Source organism: Amphiura filiformis, chromosome 7 (assembly GCF_039555335.1).
Source record: "Amphiura filiformis chromosome 7, Afil_fr2py, whole genome shotgun sequence".
Taxonomy (NCBI): Eukaryota; Metazoa; Echinodermata; class Ophiuroidea; order Amphilepidida; family Amphiuridae; genus Amphiura; species Amphiura filiformis.
The window spans coordinates 17,924,533-17,944,646 of NC_092634.1; the positions used below are offsets into that span (position 1 = coordinate 17,924,533).

Consider the following 20,114-nt stretch of genomic DNA (forward strand, 5'->3'; position numbering starts at 1 on the left):
ATATTTGCACGCCTGTATTATTGCGCGCCAACGTCACCTGACTCTCCGAATAGCATTTCATCAAAGAAGAAGTAATTCTCTGCAAGAACTGAAAAAATAAGCTTGGGATCCCTTGATCTTCATATTTTTCTGATTTTTTGAAAATGGACTTAGCCTCATTTTGGAGGTCAATTTGACCTCTTTTTCCCACTCGCTGCACAATGTGGGCTTTTTACTGCATCACAAAAAGATGCGCCAACAAAATCCCAATTTTATTAGTCATCATCTAGCTTCTTTGGCGACCAGTAGATAAAACACAAGCAACAGCTAATTGGGATCATGTGGGCGCACTAATATAAAAGAGGTCAAAGGTCAAGCTTTGTGCCAAAGTGATGCATATTTGCCTATGTGCAGCACTAAAGTGGAAATTTGACCCATAATAAAATGTGCGCCAACAAGATCCCATCTTACTTTTTGGATGATTGGATAAAGGGGCTTATGTATAACTGATGACAAGTAAAAAAAAAGTGGGATCAGGTGGGCGCACTAATTCAATAGAGGTCAAAGTTCATACTTTGTGCCGAATTGGCATTATTTTGCCTATGTGCAGCACAAAAGTAGAACTTTGACCCGCAATAAAAATGTGCGCCAACAAGATCCCATCTTACTTTTTGGATGATTGGATAAAGGGGCTTATGTATAACTGATAACAAGTAAAAAAAAAGTGGGATCATGTGGGTGCACTAATTCAATAGAGGTCAAAGTTCATACTTTGTGCCGAATTGGCATTACTTTGCCTATGTGCAGCACAAAAGTAGAACTTTGACCCATAATAAAAATGTGCGCCAACAAGATCCCATCTTACTTTTTGGATGATTGGATAAAGGGGCTTATGTATAACTAATAACAAGTAAAAAAAAAGTGGGATCATGTGGGCGCACTAATTCAATTCAACGAAATCCCAAAAAATTTTTGCTGAAAAATGAAACTTGCCATGGAGGTCTTTAATTTCAAACTTGTTCGGACTTGGGATCTTGATGGCGCAGCCCGTTATGATGCTTTGAAGTTTGCACGAGGGCGCTTTTCATCAAATCATTGGATTTGCTGATTTTGTGCGCCATCAAGATCCCAATTTCTTTTCTTGGTTTTTGTAATGTAACCATTTGGTACTTTAAAAAAATGCAAAATGCAGGTTGGGATGATGATGGCGCACGATGTTATGCACCTCCAAAGTTTACCATTTGCAAGTAAGGCTCAGAGAGGCTGAAATTTCAAGAATTTTTTCAAGCTGAATGAGGGCGCTGTGCACGCTCATATTTTACATGTGAGTTGTTGGTGCTAATATGTACCAAAATTATTTTTTAGAGAAAATTCTATTTTTTTTGTATCACAACCCCCCTGATTTGGGTACATAATAAGGGAGACTGGCTCTTAAGTATAAAATGATTCTCAAGTTAAGTCGATTAAGCTTAGTGTTGTTGTTTCAGCTTTCTTTACAACATAACTCAAGAACCACAGAACCTACAAAAGTATAGCTGTGATATTTGAATTCTTCTACACGCTCACTATGAAATGATCAAAGCAATTTTTGTCAAAGCTCACTACCATTCGCAAGATGTAAGTAGGCCCCTAATGAAAACTGAATTATATTATATGTACAATAAATCACTTCCAGTAGGATTTAATGGTAAGTGAAAAAAATAATTGAGTGCACTTGAATTAAACAAGTATTATAATAAAAATTAAAAGGAAAAAAAATGCTGTTTAAAAAAAAATTATTAAGGGCCTATTTATCATGAACATTGACAGAGATGATCAATTGATAACTATTGATTAACGACAAGTCAAGTGGTGACAATCTACATTATGGAATTACATCCAGGAATTATAATCCCACTTGAAATCACCATCATCCAGCATTGAGTCTGGTTTGATTTATTTTGAACATTACATTAGGTTTAGTCTTCCATATGATTTACCATGATCAACATCAAGACTGCTAGTGCTCCAACTTCAGAGATTTAGTGAGACCTGGTTCAGTAATGGTTAATTCGTTTAGAATAAATATCGTGTAGTTTGAATTTCATTCTGGTACACTAGAACAAAATTACAACACATTGTCTATGGAGCAGTGTAATACACATAATCATGCATAACTTCTAAATGCAAAATCGGAATCTCTACTGAAATTTTTGGGAAAAGGTTTTTTGTGGATATCTAATGAAAACGACATAAAAAGAGGATTCTAGGATCACAAAATACTTTTACTTGATTACTATACAAGCCATGAGAAATAGACAAACTAAGAAAATAAATATAACAATTGGCTAAATTTGTAAGTCTCATTGTAAAAAAACAAATATACTTTTATTTTGCTGGAATGGGTCATAAATTTTAATATTATTTTGTTCATGTCATTTTATTCTGAGGGTCATTTGGTGTGTGAAAATGAAATTGAAGCCAATTGCACCCACCCATCACACACAGCCACAATGCTTTATAACAGTGCTCCCTAAAAAAGAGGAAACTCCTAGCAAATTCCTAATCTTTATGGTGGATGATTGTGGGATTATGTAAAGGATGACAGCTCTACCATCACTTTACATTTTAGGTTTATCAACTTTATCAGTACTTCTACTCAGAATTAATATAAAAAACTTGTAAGAATTTGTCAGAAAACACACAAAAGGATGATGAAAACTCATGAAGCTCTAGGTGAAATTTCCTCTTTTAAACTTGACTCAAGCTAGATATTTAGCATATTTGACTATTTGGCTGATAACAATGTTTTTAAATCATTTTAATTTGGTCACCCATATATAAAAGATTATGATAAATAGACAAACTAAGATAGAAAATAGGAAAGAAACTATTTTTTAAGTGCATTGAAGGTTTATTTTGCTGGAATGGGTCACAAAGTTTAATATTCGTTCATGTCATTTTATTCTAAGGGTCATTTGGTGTGAGGAAACAAAATTGAAACACCCATGACACCTGAGACGAATACCTATAGGTATATTCGCTCTCAGCATGACACACATGGACAATGCTTTATAACAGTGCTCCCTAAAAAGAGGAAACTCAGATCAAATTCCTAATCTTTATGGTGGATGATTAAGGGATTATGGGTACAGACCATAAAATAGCTTTCCATAGACTTTACGTGCCAAAAAAGGGTTGTGTTTCAGGCCATAAGTTGAATTACCTCCAACTTTGAAACATATATTTGATATCATCTTAATCAAAACAAAATTCTGCTTAATATCTGAAAATTATACAACATTTTAGGTCTACTTTTTGAGAAAATTAGCGCCATTTAAAAAGGCCAGATGCCAGATTTTCCTGTGTATTCATCAGACTGCTAACCGCGTTTTGACCTTGTGTGTTCATGCGCACATAATCATATACATCACTCAAATTTTTGCATTTTCTTTTCAAATTTGTAGAGATCACATTCACAAGTTCTAGTAAAACACAATTTTCAACACTAAAATTGTTAATATTGTACCGATTTTCTACAATTTTTATGCAAAGTTGGGACTATAGTCATGATAAACTTTTGCAGGAAACCGCTTCACAGGCCGATTTAGTGGTATGAACCCTTATGTAAAGGATGACAGCTCTACCATCACTATTATTTGGATTTTCTGCAAGCTCGGGAGTGAAAAACACGGGAAAACAACCAGACTTTCGGGCCTTAATGCTACCCTGTTTATCAGTACTTCTACTCAGAATTTATAAAGAACTTGTAAGAATTTGTCAGAAATGATACAAAAAGGATGTCATACACATAACATAAGCCCCATGGATGTACACATAACATAAGCCCCATTTGTGATACCATGGATTCCTGGAGCCAAAAGTGAGAATTTGTCAGAAAACACAAAAGAATGATGAAAACTCCCAGGATGAAGCTGTACAGCTGAAATTTCCTCTTTTAATCTTGACTCATCAGATCAAGTTAGTGTGTTTGGCTGATAACAATGTTTAAATTTGATACTTATATGAGAAATAGACAAACTAAGCTAGAAAAAGGAGGGAAAATGTTTCTTTAATGCATTGAAGGTTTATTTTGCAGGAATGGGTCATAAATTCTAATATTTGTTCATGTCATTTTATTTTAAGGGTCATTTGGTGTGAGGAAACAAAAGTGAAACCAATTGCACACACCCATGACACACATGGACAGTGCTTTATAACAGTGCTCCCTAAAAAAAGAGGAAACTCCTAGCAAATTCATAATCTTTATGGTGGATGATTGTGGGATTATGTAAAGGATGACAGCTCTACCATCACTTTACATTTTAGGTTTATCAACTTTATCAGTACTTCTATTCAGAATTCATAAAGAACTTGTAAGAATTTGTCAGAAAATGTACAAAAAGGATGATGAAAACTCCCAGGATGAGGCTGTAGGTGAAATTTCCTCTAGATATTTAGTGTGTTTGATTGTTTGGCTGATAACAATGTTTAAATCATTTTAATTTGATATTTATATATATGAGAAATAGACAAACTAAGCTAGAAAAAGGAGGGGAAACATTTTTAATGCATTGAAGGTTTATTTTCCTGGAATGGGTCAAATTCTAATATTTGTTCATGTCATTTTATTCTAAGGGTCATTTGGTGTGAGGAAACAAAATTGAAACCAATTGCACACACCCATGGACAATGCTTTATAATAGTGCTTTATAACAGGAAACTCCTAGCAAATTCACAATCTTTATGGTGGATGATTGTGGGATTATGTAAAGGATGACAGCTCTACCGTCACTTAACATTTTAGGTTCATCAACTTTATCAGTACTTCTACTTAGAATTTATAAAGAACTTGTAAGAATTTGTCAGAAATTATACAAAAAGGATGTCATACACATAACATAAGCCCCATGGTGGCAATACAATGTACCCATGTTTGTGAGTCAAAAGTGAGTAATGTAATGTTTCTAATGTTTAAGGACACGGATAGCAACGTTTGCACAGTATTTGTTGTGGGACCTGAGAGGACATCAGACATATAGAATTGCATTCTGAATACGAAGAATGTCCTCCCGATATCAAATAATTCTGTTGTTTTTTTAATTTGCGATATAATACAAATTTAAATTAATGACAAATTATTAACATTTGATATATTTTTAATTTCTGATATTTAAAGCCTATGTACGATCTTTTTCCAGAATATACGTTTTATTTTTTTCAAAACCGATTTTTTGTAATATTTGTAATACTTACACATGATCCAACTTAAATCTATGAGCAAACTGTCAAATTCGCCCTATTTGTAGTAAAACGGAATGATTTTCTGTTGGTCCGACATATTATCATGATTTTTCAGATTATGATAATATGTCTGAACGATCGTAAATCATAGTCTCCTACGACTCCAATTTGGTTAGGCTCCCTCCACAATGCACCCAAAAATGTGAAATGATTCGGCCTTGGCGGAAATTTTAAACTGCATTCCATCACCCGTTTTACACCTTCCGCGAAAACACAGGTAGACAATGAATGATTAAAAACACAATACAGTTCCTTCGACAAAACACACAGCTTCTCACGTGGTCTATTCGCTGTTGAAGTGACATAATAATCGGGATTAAACTACACGCGGTATCTATGCATTGATGTACTTGCGAACAAAAGGACTATATGTATGAATAGATGCGACGGGATTACCTGCGGAATTATCTCTATTATATATATTATTAGCTATTATTCTATTAACCCTCCTCGTCCTTGCATCTTCTCTTGGTGTTAGGCGGCTTTTATTTGCACAATTGGACGCTCAAAACACCAGGTTGGTGCTAGCGGCTACCCAAAGATGTCCGACCAGATCCTGACCGTTGGATTCGTCTATACTTAACCAATACCATTTTGAATTAACATATAATTTAAATAAATATTGTTGATACTACACATGCTAATAGTGTAACTATTTTAAGTTACACCCGCCGTAAACTTGCGCTAACATTGATAAAAATTCACAAATATTTTCCCTACTCCTACCACGTGTCTACACCTAACCTACTCCTAGTACTACACCGACCAGTTCCACCAAGCATTAACTTCTGGTTGGCGTATATCGGCTACCACTTCCGGTGTTTCCGTGACCTTTTGCAACCATGTGAAATGTCATTCCAATCAAAAAAGGTCAAACTTACACGGGTGCCAGGCATATAGCAGCGTTCACATTGCAACATATGCCTTGCGGATATTACAGCTAGCTCGCTACATACACCAAGACGTACGCCTGGCGGAACTTACACTGACCATCTTTCACACTGCCACTACTCCTGGCAGCGCCTACCACTACATGATGTAGGGCCTATATCTCATTCAGCTCCATACCAATGAAAGCTTCCACTTAGTTGCTTTGTCATCAATGCAAATCAATAAGTTAATACAGAAGTTCATTGGATGTGAATTTTAACTGTTAAAATATAAATACTTTAAAGTGCAATCAAGTATATATTTTTGCTTTGAACCAAATTTAAGACTGGTGTGGACCAATAATGGAACAAAATCAGATAGATTTAAAAATTGGTTGTATTATTGTAAAGCTTAAGGTTATACACAATTTTGCCATTTTCAGAAGCAAAATGGGATGCACGTAGCCCCCTTTAAACTTATCTATTTCTGGAAATAAATATCGGAGAGAGAAAATGCAAACTACGTCTAAAAGCTGAAAGTGTAAGGGTCATTATTATGCTTGAATTTTCCACTTGGCTCAAAATGAAATGTACTTTTCAAACATTTCAAATTTTTTCAATATCCGAGCATCAAGATTTTTGGGAACACGGCCATAATTTCTCATTGGAAGTGGCGATTTTGTTGGGAACTTGGACCACATTACAAACAAGTCAATAAAAGAATGTGCATATTCATTCTTGATATTGGTTGTCTCGATTTTTTATGTAAGCTTAAAATGTTGGCCGAATTTGAAGTAAAATGGCCTCCACTTGTATGTCGTTTTGTAACCAGTAAAAATAATTCCGTGCAAGATTTCATAGACAAAATTCTGACCTACATTATTTCTATAAACCCTCTTCTGCATGCAGGTGCTATTTAAATTTTCATTTCGATAGCAGAAAATTGAGATATTTGCTATTTTTCCGACTCGCTGCTGCCAAATTGTCTAGTTTCGCGATAAAAAGATACAGCGAAATCAATTTTTTTTTCGAACCATTTCACCTCGTTTCGGCTTGTGCTTTGAAGTACAAACTTTAAAATTGATATAGTGATTCTATATTTCAAGCTGCGTCATACTGTGTTTTTCTTACCTCTGATTGTCGCTGCTCAAGGCCAAAATTCGAAATTTTTTGGACAGAAGTGACACTCTCATTTCTTTTAAAACACATGTTTACGTACGACATTATTACTGACGGGCTGTATTTGCCAAGTGGTGTTGCCGAGGGCAAGTGGTGTTGCCGAGTTTGGATTTTAAAATATTTAGGTATTTTCTAGCTTAAAATCCAGCGCCAATGCTGCGCTTGCAACAGGTAGATATTTAGAAATCCATTTAAGGTATGGGTATGGGTATGGAAATTGGGGATCCCAAAAAATTGGCATATGCCTATATATAGGCTATATGCAAAGGGATGGGGCATTTTGGCAGGCCAAGGGGAGGGGCCACAAAATTTGGCAGTCCAGGGGGTGCGGACAAGCGATTTTCGGCTGGCGAGGCGGAGGCAAGCGATTTTAGCGAGTCGCTTGGAAATTTTGGCTTATAATTAGTAGGCTAATACCGGTACTGATTGCACAGCCTTTCGAGAAAGCAATTTTTTGGCAAGCGGGGCGGGGAGGAATAAAATTAAATTTTGGCAGGTCGAAAGGAAGAATGACTTTACCTAGCACACATTAAAGGGGCATTTCGTGATCCACAGCCTCATACAACCCCATAGGCCTCGTCCTTTCTCATAAGTTAAGATTTTTATACCAGTCATCCCGCTCTGGCCACATGTTTAGGCATTTTCACGCAGATCAATTCATTAAAGGGGCATTTCGTGATCCACAGCCTCATCCCCCCACTTTTCTCAAAAAAAGTTGAGATTTTTATATCACTGGAAACCTCTGGCTACATAATGTTTATGTACAAAATATTTCTTGCAGATTCATTCGTTTAGCAAAGATATCGTGAAATTTGAATTTCGTTCTGGTGCACCAGAACGAAATTACAACGTATTGTCTATGGAGCAGTGTAATAGGCCTACACATTAATCATGCATAACTCGCGAACGCAAAATCGGAATCAACTGAAATTTTGGGAATAGGTTTTTTTCGTGGATATCTAATGAAAAATGACATAAATAGAGGATGCTAGGATCACGAAATACTCCTTTAAGCAATGGAAAATATTGCCAAATTTGAATTTCGTTTTAAAAGCCTACTCCCCATTAAAAAAACCCACTAATTTTGGGGGATTAAAAAAGTTCTGTAAAATGAAACAAAAGGCTGCCTCAATCCTAATTATTCATTTAATAGGCCAGGCCTTCATTTCTGAAAATATCGGGAGCTCAGTTAGTCACTCTCCTATGTGTAGGCCTACTGAGGAGCTTGACAAGGAGCTCAATTATATAATATCAATATTAAACCATAGGATTTTCAAGAAGTGAGCAGCTCAATAAATGCCATTAGTAAAATTATTGGGCCTACGATTTTTATATTTTATTTGACTGTGATCCGTTTTTCTATAGGCTATATACATGCCTACACTGTATATAGGCCTACCTTTAAAATTTCTAAAATTGGCGGAATTGAACAAGCCGGCTAAATTTCTCATCGTCCAGCATAACCAAGAGCAACAGCGCCTAGCTATGGCCATACCCGTAGTGGCGGAACCAGAATTTTTTTCGGGCATGGGGCCGGGGAAGTGAATTTGAGGCGGGGCACTTATTGCACTTGAAATTGCCATAAAAAGTGGAAAATTACATAATTGTGGGGATTTTGCCTAAAACTGGATGAGAAAGAAAAAATATTGGGGAAATACTGCCCCCCTAGCGGCGCCACTGCATAGCCTATCCATCCATGATGCTAGAATGACGGAAGTTCTGGCGCTGAAATTCAATTTCAATATCACGAGTTTTTATCAGGGATTTTACCAAGGGAAGGCGATAGTGTAGGATTTTGCTGATATACCAGGCAACACGAGAAAGGTGTGGCTAAATAAGGGAGTGTTCATTATAAATATTTTCCATTATGGCCGAGAGCATAATTATTTGAAGCGTACATCGTGTCAGTCACATGGTCACATTATTTTCTGTTGAAAGAGAAACGCACATGTCTCTGATTAGCTCGGGGATTAGCTACTGCGCGCTGCGTGCTGGTCTGTTGTTGTCGAGTGGAAATGGGAAATTTATGAATGAACTTCCGCAACTTTGCAGACCAGCACGCAGCGCGTAGCTGGGATTTTTTCCAGGAGGGGCAAGACTGTAGGCCCTATGGGGAGGGGCCCAAATATCCACCAAATTTCCCACTGGGGCGGGGGCCCAAATAGACAATTTTGCCAGGCTTATCATAATCGTATATGGTAGGCCTATTGAGCTGTATTGCATATCGTTTGGCTTCTGCCCCTCCTCTCCCCCCCTCCTCTCTTTTTCCTCTTTCTCCCCCCCCCTTTCCCTCTTTTTTCCTTGCACTAGGGGGCGGGGGCCCAAATAGGCAATTTTGCAATTGCCCCCCCGGCAGCTCACGCTACTGTCATCACAGTAGACATACGCGGTAGGCCTACAAGCAGGGCTGTCAACTCTCACGCATTGGCCGTGAGTCTCACGCGATTGGGTCACTTTCTCACGGTCTCACGCCAAGGTAGTATAATCTCACGCCTCACGTAATAAAACTCACATAAAAAGCTGGAAAATGAGTAAAATCTCACGCATCGTCCTGAATAATTTGTTGCTCCTACCGCCCCCCCCCGCTTTTCACATTCCCAGCGCCGTGGCTCAAATATTAATGGTTCAAAATGAACATTGAGTCGGCAAATCCTGCACGCCTAGCTCTTTATACAGACAAATATAGTAGGCCTATCAAAATGTTGTATTTTTATATTTTCTGGTGGACTCATGGAGAATATCATGTCATGTAGGTCCCGGCGCTGGGTGGGGGGTCTCAAGGCATTTTGGTAGGCCTACCCATGCTTGATTCCGGGAGGTTTTTAGCAGGCCCGACCATTTTTAAAATAAAAACACCTCGGGCGGGTCTCTTCAAAACATTTGTACCGCGGGGAACAAAGTCATCCAAATTTGGCCTAATTTGGCGCTTTTTTAACGGCCCTTTTGCCAAAAGGCGCCCAAAAGTTGGTCTTCGCGGTAAACCCACCCATCATAGTCGTTGAAAAGGTAGGCCTACCCCAAAACTGTGGCACATCCACGAACCCGAGGAGAGACCTCCAGCGGGTAAAAACACACCTCTAAGCGGGACCAGATTTATAATTTAAAATAGGCCTACATTTTGGAAGCCAGTCATCACGACAAAGCGGGCCATGGCAGTGTTAATGGTATTAACACTTTGATTTTAGGCTTAAATAACGAGTGTAGGCCTATAAATTACAAATTTGCACACACCGGGGAACCTTCTCAAGCTGGTTTGGGTAAGGATGTGAGGCTGTGACTCCGAAAAAACTACGGTGCGATTTTAAACCAAATTTGAAGAAAACAGACCCAAAATTGTATCAACTTTTGGACTGAAAGTTTTCATAAATATTTACTTTTTCGAGAAAATTATTGAAAATACCCTTCTTGAACCTAATTTTCATGACACTGAGGGTCAATAAAATCATGGCTAAAAATACAACAGAGTCTAAACTAAATGGCTGAAAATGCACCCCAAATCTGCCGCACATCCCACGACACATTTCACCTTATAGATTTTGAAAATTGTCGCAATAAAATAGGCCCGAACTTATCCCAAATTATCCCCGAAAAAATATTTTTTGCAGGTGAGGTTGGAGTCTTATTATTTTTATTCTCAGAGAGGATATGGGTTGATATTTTTAGCAGGGTACAATTTGTCTTGTTTTTGACGTTGAAGTTCCAGATTCTTTTTTTTATATGTTATTATTCATTTATTTATTTATACCCCGGGATTTATACCCTGTACGTGGGGAAAAGTACACACGTCCCCCTCACTTTTTAAAGTGGGGGGGACACAATATCAAATGTCCCCCCCCACTTTTTGGTCCCCACAAAAAAAAAAAAAAAGGAAAAGAGAGAAGAAAAAGGGAGAAAAGAGAAGAGAAAAGGGCGAAAAAAGAAGAAAAAGGTTAAATTGCATGTAATCATGGTAATTGAGTATGCCCATCACTGCCCATGCCTACAAAAAACCGCACAGTCGGTACCGGTGTAGGCCTGTGGTTATTTTAGGCATTGCGTGAAGGTGGGTGGGCCCATAAGCGTGTGAAAATTCCTGCGGGCCCGCCTATATGCAGGGCCTGTCACATTTTATCACCAAAAAAAAGTCAGTATTAAGACGGACTCAATGCTGTCAACATCAATCCATGCATGCTTTAGTAATTGTGAATCTCAAATCTCAAGTAAAATTTTGACAAAATGACTTCGATTGGACCTTCATTTTGTAAAATTTTCCAACGTCTGAAGGGGAACATCCCCCTCAGACACCTCCCCCCTTGTGTATATAGGCCTACGAACAAGTGGTCGCTAGGCTACACCCGCAGGCGCGGATTCAGGTAGACTACCCCGTAGTCCACTTGCCCATTGTGCATACTCTGGATATTGTATTTAAGCTTAAAACTCTGATTTAATTAATGTGTGCACAATTGATAGATTTTCACATCTGATCAGTCACCCTACTCCCTCTGTTTGTTAGCTTCCAATTTCGGGGTTCGCTATCAATAAACTGGTAGATTCCAAAATCAGAATTGTTCAGTATTAAAGTGAGCCGTTATAATTATGCAAGATAATGTTGCATTCAATTACTTTTATTGTCACTAATCGTCTGATATTTTTAGCTCTTTATGACCATTTTACTATTTTTTTTAACATTTTACTATTGAATACTTTAATTTTAATAAACATCAGTATAATTTTGAGTTCAACGAAATGGGTTCATCATGACTAATAATAACATATTTTTAATAAAATTCGACTATGGCATAGTCTAGGATTCAGGGGGCGGGTCATATAGGCCTAACATATCAGTGGACCTGTGTAACATTTAAAATTTTGCAAATTGAGTTCAGACCCTTTTTTTGTTTAAGCAATGATTTAAATAGTGTAAATATGATGCACCAAATGGCTTCAATTGGACCTTCATTTTGCAAAATTGTCCAACTTCTCAAGGTGGAACATCCCTCCTGACACCCCCTGCGTAGTGTGTAAACAAGTAGCCATTTTCGGTTCTGCTTTCCACATTTGCCAATTTATGTAATTTATAGGCCTACAATAACAGGGAAAACTTTTCCACGAAAGGCTTCATGGACCGTCATTTCACAACATTGTGGCTTTTTTAAACTAAAATTTTACACACTAATAGTGCCAAAATGGGCCACCAAATCGCTTCAATTCGGTATTCATTTTGAAAAAGTTTCTTACTTCTGAGGGGGCACATCCCCCTCAGACACCCTCTGCGTAGTGGCTAAACAAGTAACCATCTGAGTAAAAGTAAAAGTTCTGCTTTTCACATTGCCAATTTATGTAATTTACATGTATAGGCCTACAATAATTAATAGGGAAAACGTTTCTACGAAAGGCTTTGTGGACTGTCATTTCACAAATTTTTGGCTTTTTTAAACTAAAATTTTACACACTAATAGTGCCAAAATGGGCCAACAAATCGCTTCAATTAGGTTTTCATTTTGCAAAAGTTTCTTACTTCTGAGGGGGGCACATCCCTCTCAGACACCCCCTGCGTCAAGCATAAGCTGACGCAATGGCCGCTTTTTGGCCATTTTTAATGTATTTATTGATTTCCCCACTGTCAGTGTGTCCCCCCCACTTTCAAAAACGGATTTACGCCCCTGACGGCAGCTACAGAGAAACCACGAAAAACTCCTGTAAAGTGCATGAAAATGCCCCGAAAATGTGCCAACCGAAACACCGAACAGGAAGATAAAATTTAAAAAAAACCAAAACCCAGGAAATTTCCCGAAATAAGTTCCAAATTCTTTGTCCCCCACTAAAATATATGAACACTCCCTTATGAAGTCTGCCCTCTTCCGGCTATTCTGGTAGTAGGCGTTGAGAATTACCTTCATATTTTTGAAGCATGTTTGAACCCGATTTGTTCTCTATTCACATTTTTAACGTTGCAAGTAACATTTGAAGACCTCTATTTGTGACAGGTATTTATTACCTTGCTAGAGATGTGCCTAAAGTTGAAATTCAATATTTCGGATCGCAAAGATCGAGAGATATAAAGTTGTTGAATATCAGTTTAACACCATGGATCATATGGGCGTCTTATATGACCGATTACGATAACTAGGCAAAAATGGCTGGGATACAGGTTGTGTAAATACTACATGAATATTCATGAACTATACAGATTCCATTCTTCTCTAATAATAAAGATGTCAATCACTCTCCCAGACGACAGTTGCTTGGCGCTTGTAAACAAATCGAATAATAGTGCTTGATAACAGCTAAAAAATAGGCTAAAAACACATTTTCACACAATTTTTCCGGATTTTTTATTTCACATGATAAGTAGACATATTTACTTACGTATAAGGAAATAATATATTTTTTCTGGAGGTAAAGCCCTTCAACACTTTGTTTAACCTTAAAAATAACTGAACAAGAATTTAAAAAATAAATAAATTAAGAAAAAATAATGAAACCTTAAAATAAACATGAGTCTGTTGTGCTACATGTATTATTTTCTTTAAAACAATATATATGCTATTAGGAAATCATATTAAAACTAATGAAGTTAAAGACAAATTTAAACCTTCACTTGATAACACAGAAATAAATCATGTGATAAATTTAAATTCTTGGGTGTTACTGTTGATCAAAATCTGACTAGGAAAATCATATTGATGAACTTGCGAATAAAATATTCAATTAGAATTTTGTATATTAAAGGTCAAAATATATCTTCCTATAACAGCACTTTTATAATAAAAACATATTATTACTGTAATTATGGCATACTGCCTGGAGTAGTGCAGCACATATCCTGGAAAGATTTCCAGGATCGACTGAGTGCAGGCATTAAAAATAAGCTTCACATGTTACAAAAACTTACTTTCCGGGCAATCAGTAAATAGTGAGTGCAGAAGTCATTCAAATCCACTGTTTATCAAATATAATGTAAACTGAATATTGGCACATTCATGTAAAAATACTGCAAGAATGTTTTTCCCCCCCCCCCCCCCCAGCATTTAACGATATGTTTTCAACTAATGCAGCAAATCATAATTATAACACTAAATTTGCTTCTGACTTTGAATAATTTGGCAATACAAGGGTGTAAAGATTAGGAACAATATCCCAAATCTTGTTAAAAACTCCAGGAATATGAACTTTTAAAAGCTCCTTAGTCTTATAAATATATGCAGACTCTCTCATTTTAGATACAAAAAGTTCAGAGTAACAATAATGGAGTCTGTGACATACTTGACAAGTCTCTGGCTTATTTCTCAGTTCTACTCCACTTTATTTTTCAGTAATACTATTAATAGATTTCCTGTGGTTTTTAAAAAATGTACTTGTCTTTACATTATGTGGAAAAAATCAATATATCAGGCCTCTACATGTAGGATAAATAGGCTTGCATGACCCTGAGCCATAAAAAACTCAAAACATGAAGCTGCTGCTTGTTTATATTCACAGCCCATTGGTTTCAGCACAACACTGGTGCTAAACAAACAGATATAAACTAACAAGAAAAGATGAGATTGATTGACAGCTTAAAAAGTACTTGACACCCAAACTGATGATAAGATAGCATCACTGATGCCAATTTGGAATCACTGATTCCATTTTGGCATCACTGATTCCATTTTGGCATCAGTGATTCCAAATTAGCATCACTGATTCCAAATTGGCATCAGTGATTCCAAATTAGCATCAGTGATTCCAAATTGGCATCACTGATTCCAAATTGGCATCACTGATTCCGTCTTGATGCCATTTGAAGCCATTTGATGCCATTTGAAGCTATTTGATGCCATTTGAAGCCATTTGATGCCAAAAATAGGAAAATTACGCCGTTCCACTTTTCCTAGTGCCTGCAGGCTTCAATTGATCATGCCCTTGATAAAATAAATGAAACAGTATTGAGTACATTTATTAGTTATTGACACATTACCTTCATACCCAAAGAGTACCAACTCAAAATTACCCTCCTTGCGTTATGCTATGGTAAATCCGCCTTATTGCTTTGTTGCTCATGGCAGGCAAATAGTGTTTAAGTCAATCGCCGGAAATTGAACGACAATTTGCATCTTTAAGCTTGAGCGTTACAAAGGCATTTTGACACATCATGTTGCACCCAGAACATAAACAACCACACACTTGGAATCAAAATTTGTCTGCCGCATAGCGAAATTAACCAGAGGTACACGCTTTGCCCTCGATGAGTGACACCAAGGCAAACATGGCAAAGTTGGTACTCTTTGGTTTTACCTCATTGTTTGTACCATTCATTTATTCCATTTATACTTTTATCTACTTCCAGGATGGCAACACACCATTGCATGTATCTGCTGGCCTTGGTAAACAGAAGATCACCAAAGTTCTCTTAGAAGCAAAATGTGATACCAATTTACGCAACAATGTAAGTTTTGAAAACATGTATCGCTATAAGTGTAGATTCATTGATTGTTTGTGCGATTGGAAACCATAGTTTGAATGGGACACTTGGCTATTGGCAATTTAGAGTATTTAATGTGCCTGGCAAGTTGTAAAACAACCCTACTTGATTAACTTGGTGCCTATATGATATCAAGCCATGAAAGAGAAATCTCAGTTGAGGGCACTTATTGATTACAGCTTGAATTATCATAGTAATTGGCAAAAATATTTCAAGTCATTCTGGCTATATGTAAATTAGGTAATTTTCATATAAGCTCAAATGTACCTGTTGCATCCATGTAGTGTGTTTATTACAGAGCCACTAGTGTTCCGAGTGTGGCCAAGAATTACCTAATTTACCTATAGTTCAAATGATGGTGAGCTTGTTAGGAACCATAAGAACTTGTCCAATCTGGGAAATTGACAAGAAATGGGCAAGTTGGTTCAACTGTACGGGTGAGCCTTATTCAAATGAATGGTTACACATTTTATTTAATACATGTGCAGGTGTTATATATAGTTGCTTTTTACATGTTTTGATCTCTTAAAAATATATGAATGCTATGGTGAAATCGACAGCTCACAAAGATATTTTCTGCAAAAATTTACACAAGACATGGGTTTAGATCAGTGGCACTGTACCTAATATATGCAGTAATTAAAACACATGGATTTTAAAAAGAAAGAAAATTAATATCTCCAACTATCCTTCTATAAATTTTCAGAATGATATCACAGCTGTTGAAATGGCTAGAAGAAACAACCATGCAGAAACAGTACTCATGATACTATCCGCCCATAGGGTAAGTAATTAAACATCCACCCCTACATGTAAACAGGCACAATATGCGATATGAGACATGGATCCGGACACACATGGACAAACCAACAGCTCAAATCTGGCCAGAATCAACACATTCTTGTCACATGGAAAAACAGTGGCATGATCGACAGGAATTCTTGTATGTCATTCTCAGTTTTCATAAATGGCAGAATTTTGTGCCTCTGTTGATACTTATTAATTAAACTGGCTTGTGAATTTGAATGACCACATTGAGCCCCTGGAAACGCATACATGCAAGTCACATCCTCACTAGCACAGTAGTAGTGTAGATAAGTATGCAATTATTTGCTCATAGGCCTAATGATCCATGTCTTCTCCATGCTTGTCTTTGTAGCAACTTAAACTTTCATCACTTGGTGTGGTTTTCACCACACACACATTTCAAAACATTTACTGCATTTTGCAGGCATGGAATCTAGATACATTTCCACATTAGCAATGGGGAAGCAAACAATCAAATGCCAGAATTTCCCAAGAAGAAGCTTCTTTGAAATCCTCCATTCTGGCAGCCGTGACTGCATCATTTTCATGTATCAATCCAGGACATTATTAATTTGAAATATAAGAATTTACTTGCTCCTTCATCAACTTTTAAATTTTTCATTGTAATCTGATTTCATGATCAGACATTTTACTATAATACACTGTTACTTATAAGAGCTTGGCGTTCCATCTGTTTTGAAAATGTGTTGACAATACATTCTTTTGTGTTTGTCTCGGTTTTGTGCATTTCTCATTCTAATCTAATGATGTCATAATTGTACATTTCACTACTCAAATTTCACTTATCATTGCTGAACATTACTCCCATCTGTTTTGATGTGTTTTAAACATAACATCCTTCTGTTCAATTTGTGGTGTTTTTCAGCTTTTACATTTCTCATTCTAATCTAATGGAGTCATTTATCATACATTTTACTACTCGACTTTCACTTACATGAGGTGGACAGTACAATACTTCTATGTTTTGCAATGTATGCAGTACCTAAATGTGACCAGATCTGATTAAATTAGGCTAAAGTTAGCAGAAATATAACAAAGGCAGAAAGTTAGAAGAAAAAACAATTTAAAAAAATTACAAAATGGACGTATGACACGTTCATAACTTTGCTACCAAGTATTCAAGAGACTTGGGGATTCAACATCAGTAAGTGTTGGTACTGAGCAAATAAGTAATGGTAGTAACTCAATTTTCAAGATTTCCGACTTTGGGCTGAGTGGATCAGATCAAGGGAAATGAGTCTGATGTCGCTAATATTGATTTTGAGATATTGACAAAGAAAGTGTTAAAATTCTTTTTTTTATAAATTATATTGTTTTCAGCAATTGATAAATTGATGTAACTTCGCAAAGAAAAGTTGTATCAACATGGGGTTTTCAGTTTCTGAAAACTCTAAATGTCCGCTTTAGAATCATGTGTAAAACTCATTTTCCACCAGAGTTGACATTTGACTCTTCCCTTTGATCATGTCACATATATTGAAATATATAGCATTTTTCAGTGTGTGTATTTGTCATTTTAACATATCATAATCATACTTATATCATGTGTAACCACATTCTAACTATCATCATGCCTTTCTTTTCCACACACTTGATCATCTTATCTGTAGGAAGAAGGATTTCTCTGCTATCTTCACCCTATCAATTTTCAATCAAGTTCTAAAAAACATGGTAGAAATGTAACATTTCTCCCTAACAATTCCTTGGTAAGATTCTATGGTTGCCCATACATGTGCTTAACCTTTACCTGTGTATATGCTTTTATGTTAATAACTGTAAAGAAATCCCCAAAGAACTTTATTTTATCTGTATTTCTTTTATTTCTTTTCATGTTGATGTCAAAGCTTTTGTTTATAATTTTGCTGTTTCAGTTGAAATTCACATTTATTTAATTACATCAAAAGTTAATTCAGATGGAGATAGGTGGCTGCTTTATGTAGAATTCTAGCCAAATTCTTTGAAGATTTTGATATCCAGTTCATATTATGCAATTTTTCCATGAAAAATTTAACAAACAACCCTGTTCTACAGACCCAGTTGAACCAAATTTTGTGTTTTGGGAATTTTTTAAGCCATACGCAAGTAGCCATTTTTTGGCTGATGTGGACTGATTTGGGCCTGCTTTGACTGAAATTTGTTGAAAAAATCAGAAAATTGTAGAAATATGTTCACAAAAATCTTCCAAATTTTTTTAGCTTTCTGTTATTTAGCCACTTGAAGAAATATTTAAAAAAATCCCAACCAACTGACCTTACTTACATGTACAAAGTCTGTGGGTCCATAGAAGAAGTATGTTTTTCGATGCCCAAAGTAAAGTTTTTATTGGAATTCAAGGTCTTGTTCTTTTTTTACACTGTGTTTTTGATATCAATAGTTCTATGAATGACTCAATGTTGATATTTGTTCTGTTATTTTTCTGTAATCACCATCAAACATTACAGTAATACCTGTAACTAAAGCTTCGGTGGTGAAAACAGAAGTTTCCTGAAAGCATAATTTGTGTTGCCAGTACAATGTATCTCTCTCATAAACACGCTCATTTCTTCATGCTTTGAAATGTCCCAGTGCACTCTCTCACTTTGTTTTGTATTATGCAATAGTATTTGTTTCCATTTGTCAGTAGCTGAACTGTGACAAATTTGTTCCAGTTTTCTTGCCATAGAGTTCAAGCTTTTGCTTTCCATCTTAAATCACATTTTCTGCATTATGTAACCTTTTGTGTATACTCTGGTCATTTTCTTGCATAGAAATTGTTATCCAAATATATCTGTGAACTAGAATTCTTTCTCTTGCCATTTGACTTTAAGACATTATAGTAGTAAAGAAGTAAGTGATCTGCTTTTAATTTTTCAGCTCTGGAGGGGTAACACATCCCGACACAAGCCTCGCAAAAACAAGTCTTCCAAAGAAGATTCCAAAAAGAAAAAGGACAAGGTTAGTCAAGCATCTGAATATATACATACATTGCTGTATTAAAATTGATCTTACTGTTGCGCTTGATTGTAATAATTATATCCACCACTGATCACTTCTTCAACGAGGAAGAAGTACTTGTCCTCAACAAAGAGGAGAGGTGGTTCAAGAGAGGTGTCAGAGGAGCCATATGGGAACGAGTTGAGCATCCCACCATTAACAAGGAAGGGGAACTTTGCTTTCAGCTGGCATGGGACCTGGTGATAAAGAGGTCTTCCCTGTCGTCCAGTGTTTGATTATAGGTTAATAACTGCGCATCAGTTATTTGGAGGGCATTGTGAAAAATCTAAACATTTTGCCTTTGGAACCCAGAGATAAGAGATATTCTGAGGGCCAAAGCGAAATGTTTAGATTTTTCACAATGCCTGACATCTAACTGATGCAAAGTTATTAAAGCCATAATGTACGATCTTATAATATGAAATTGGTTAATTTTGCATATTTGTAATGTTTATACATGTCCCAACTTGCACCTAAATGGAATCGGCCAAATTTGTTGTCTTTGTAGATCAACAGAGCAAAGTTCGACATATTATCATAATTTAAAAATTATGATAATA

The 20,114-nt window shown here is 36.4% G+C and overlaps 1 protein-coding gene across 2 annotated transcripts in view; it reads left to right on the forward strand.

Moving 5' to 3' along the window:
• Positions 1-20,114, forward strand: part of LOC140156827 (uncharacterized) — a 43,399-nt gene that overhangs the window by 15,730 nt on the left and 7,555 nt on the right. The window contains exons 8-11 of one of the 2 annotated variants that reach the window (XM_072179821.1): positions 15,619-15,717; positions 16,460-16,537; positions 18,192-18,287; positions 19,435-19,515. In XM_072179821.1, the coding sequence (XP_072035922.1) occupies positions 15,619-15,717; positions 16,460-16,537; positions 18,192-18,287; positions 19,435-19,515 (354 nt within the window). The remainder of the gene's footprint in view (positions 1-15,618; positions 15,718-16,459; positions 16,538-18,191; positions 18,288-19,434; positions 19,516-20,114) is intronic. The other variant, XM_072179822.1, reaches the window with a different exon arrangement.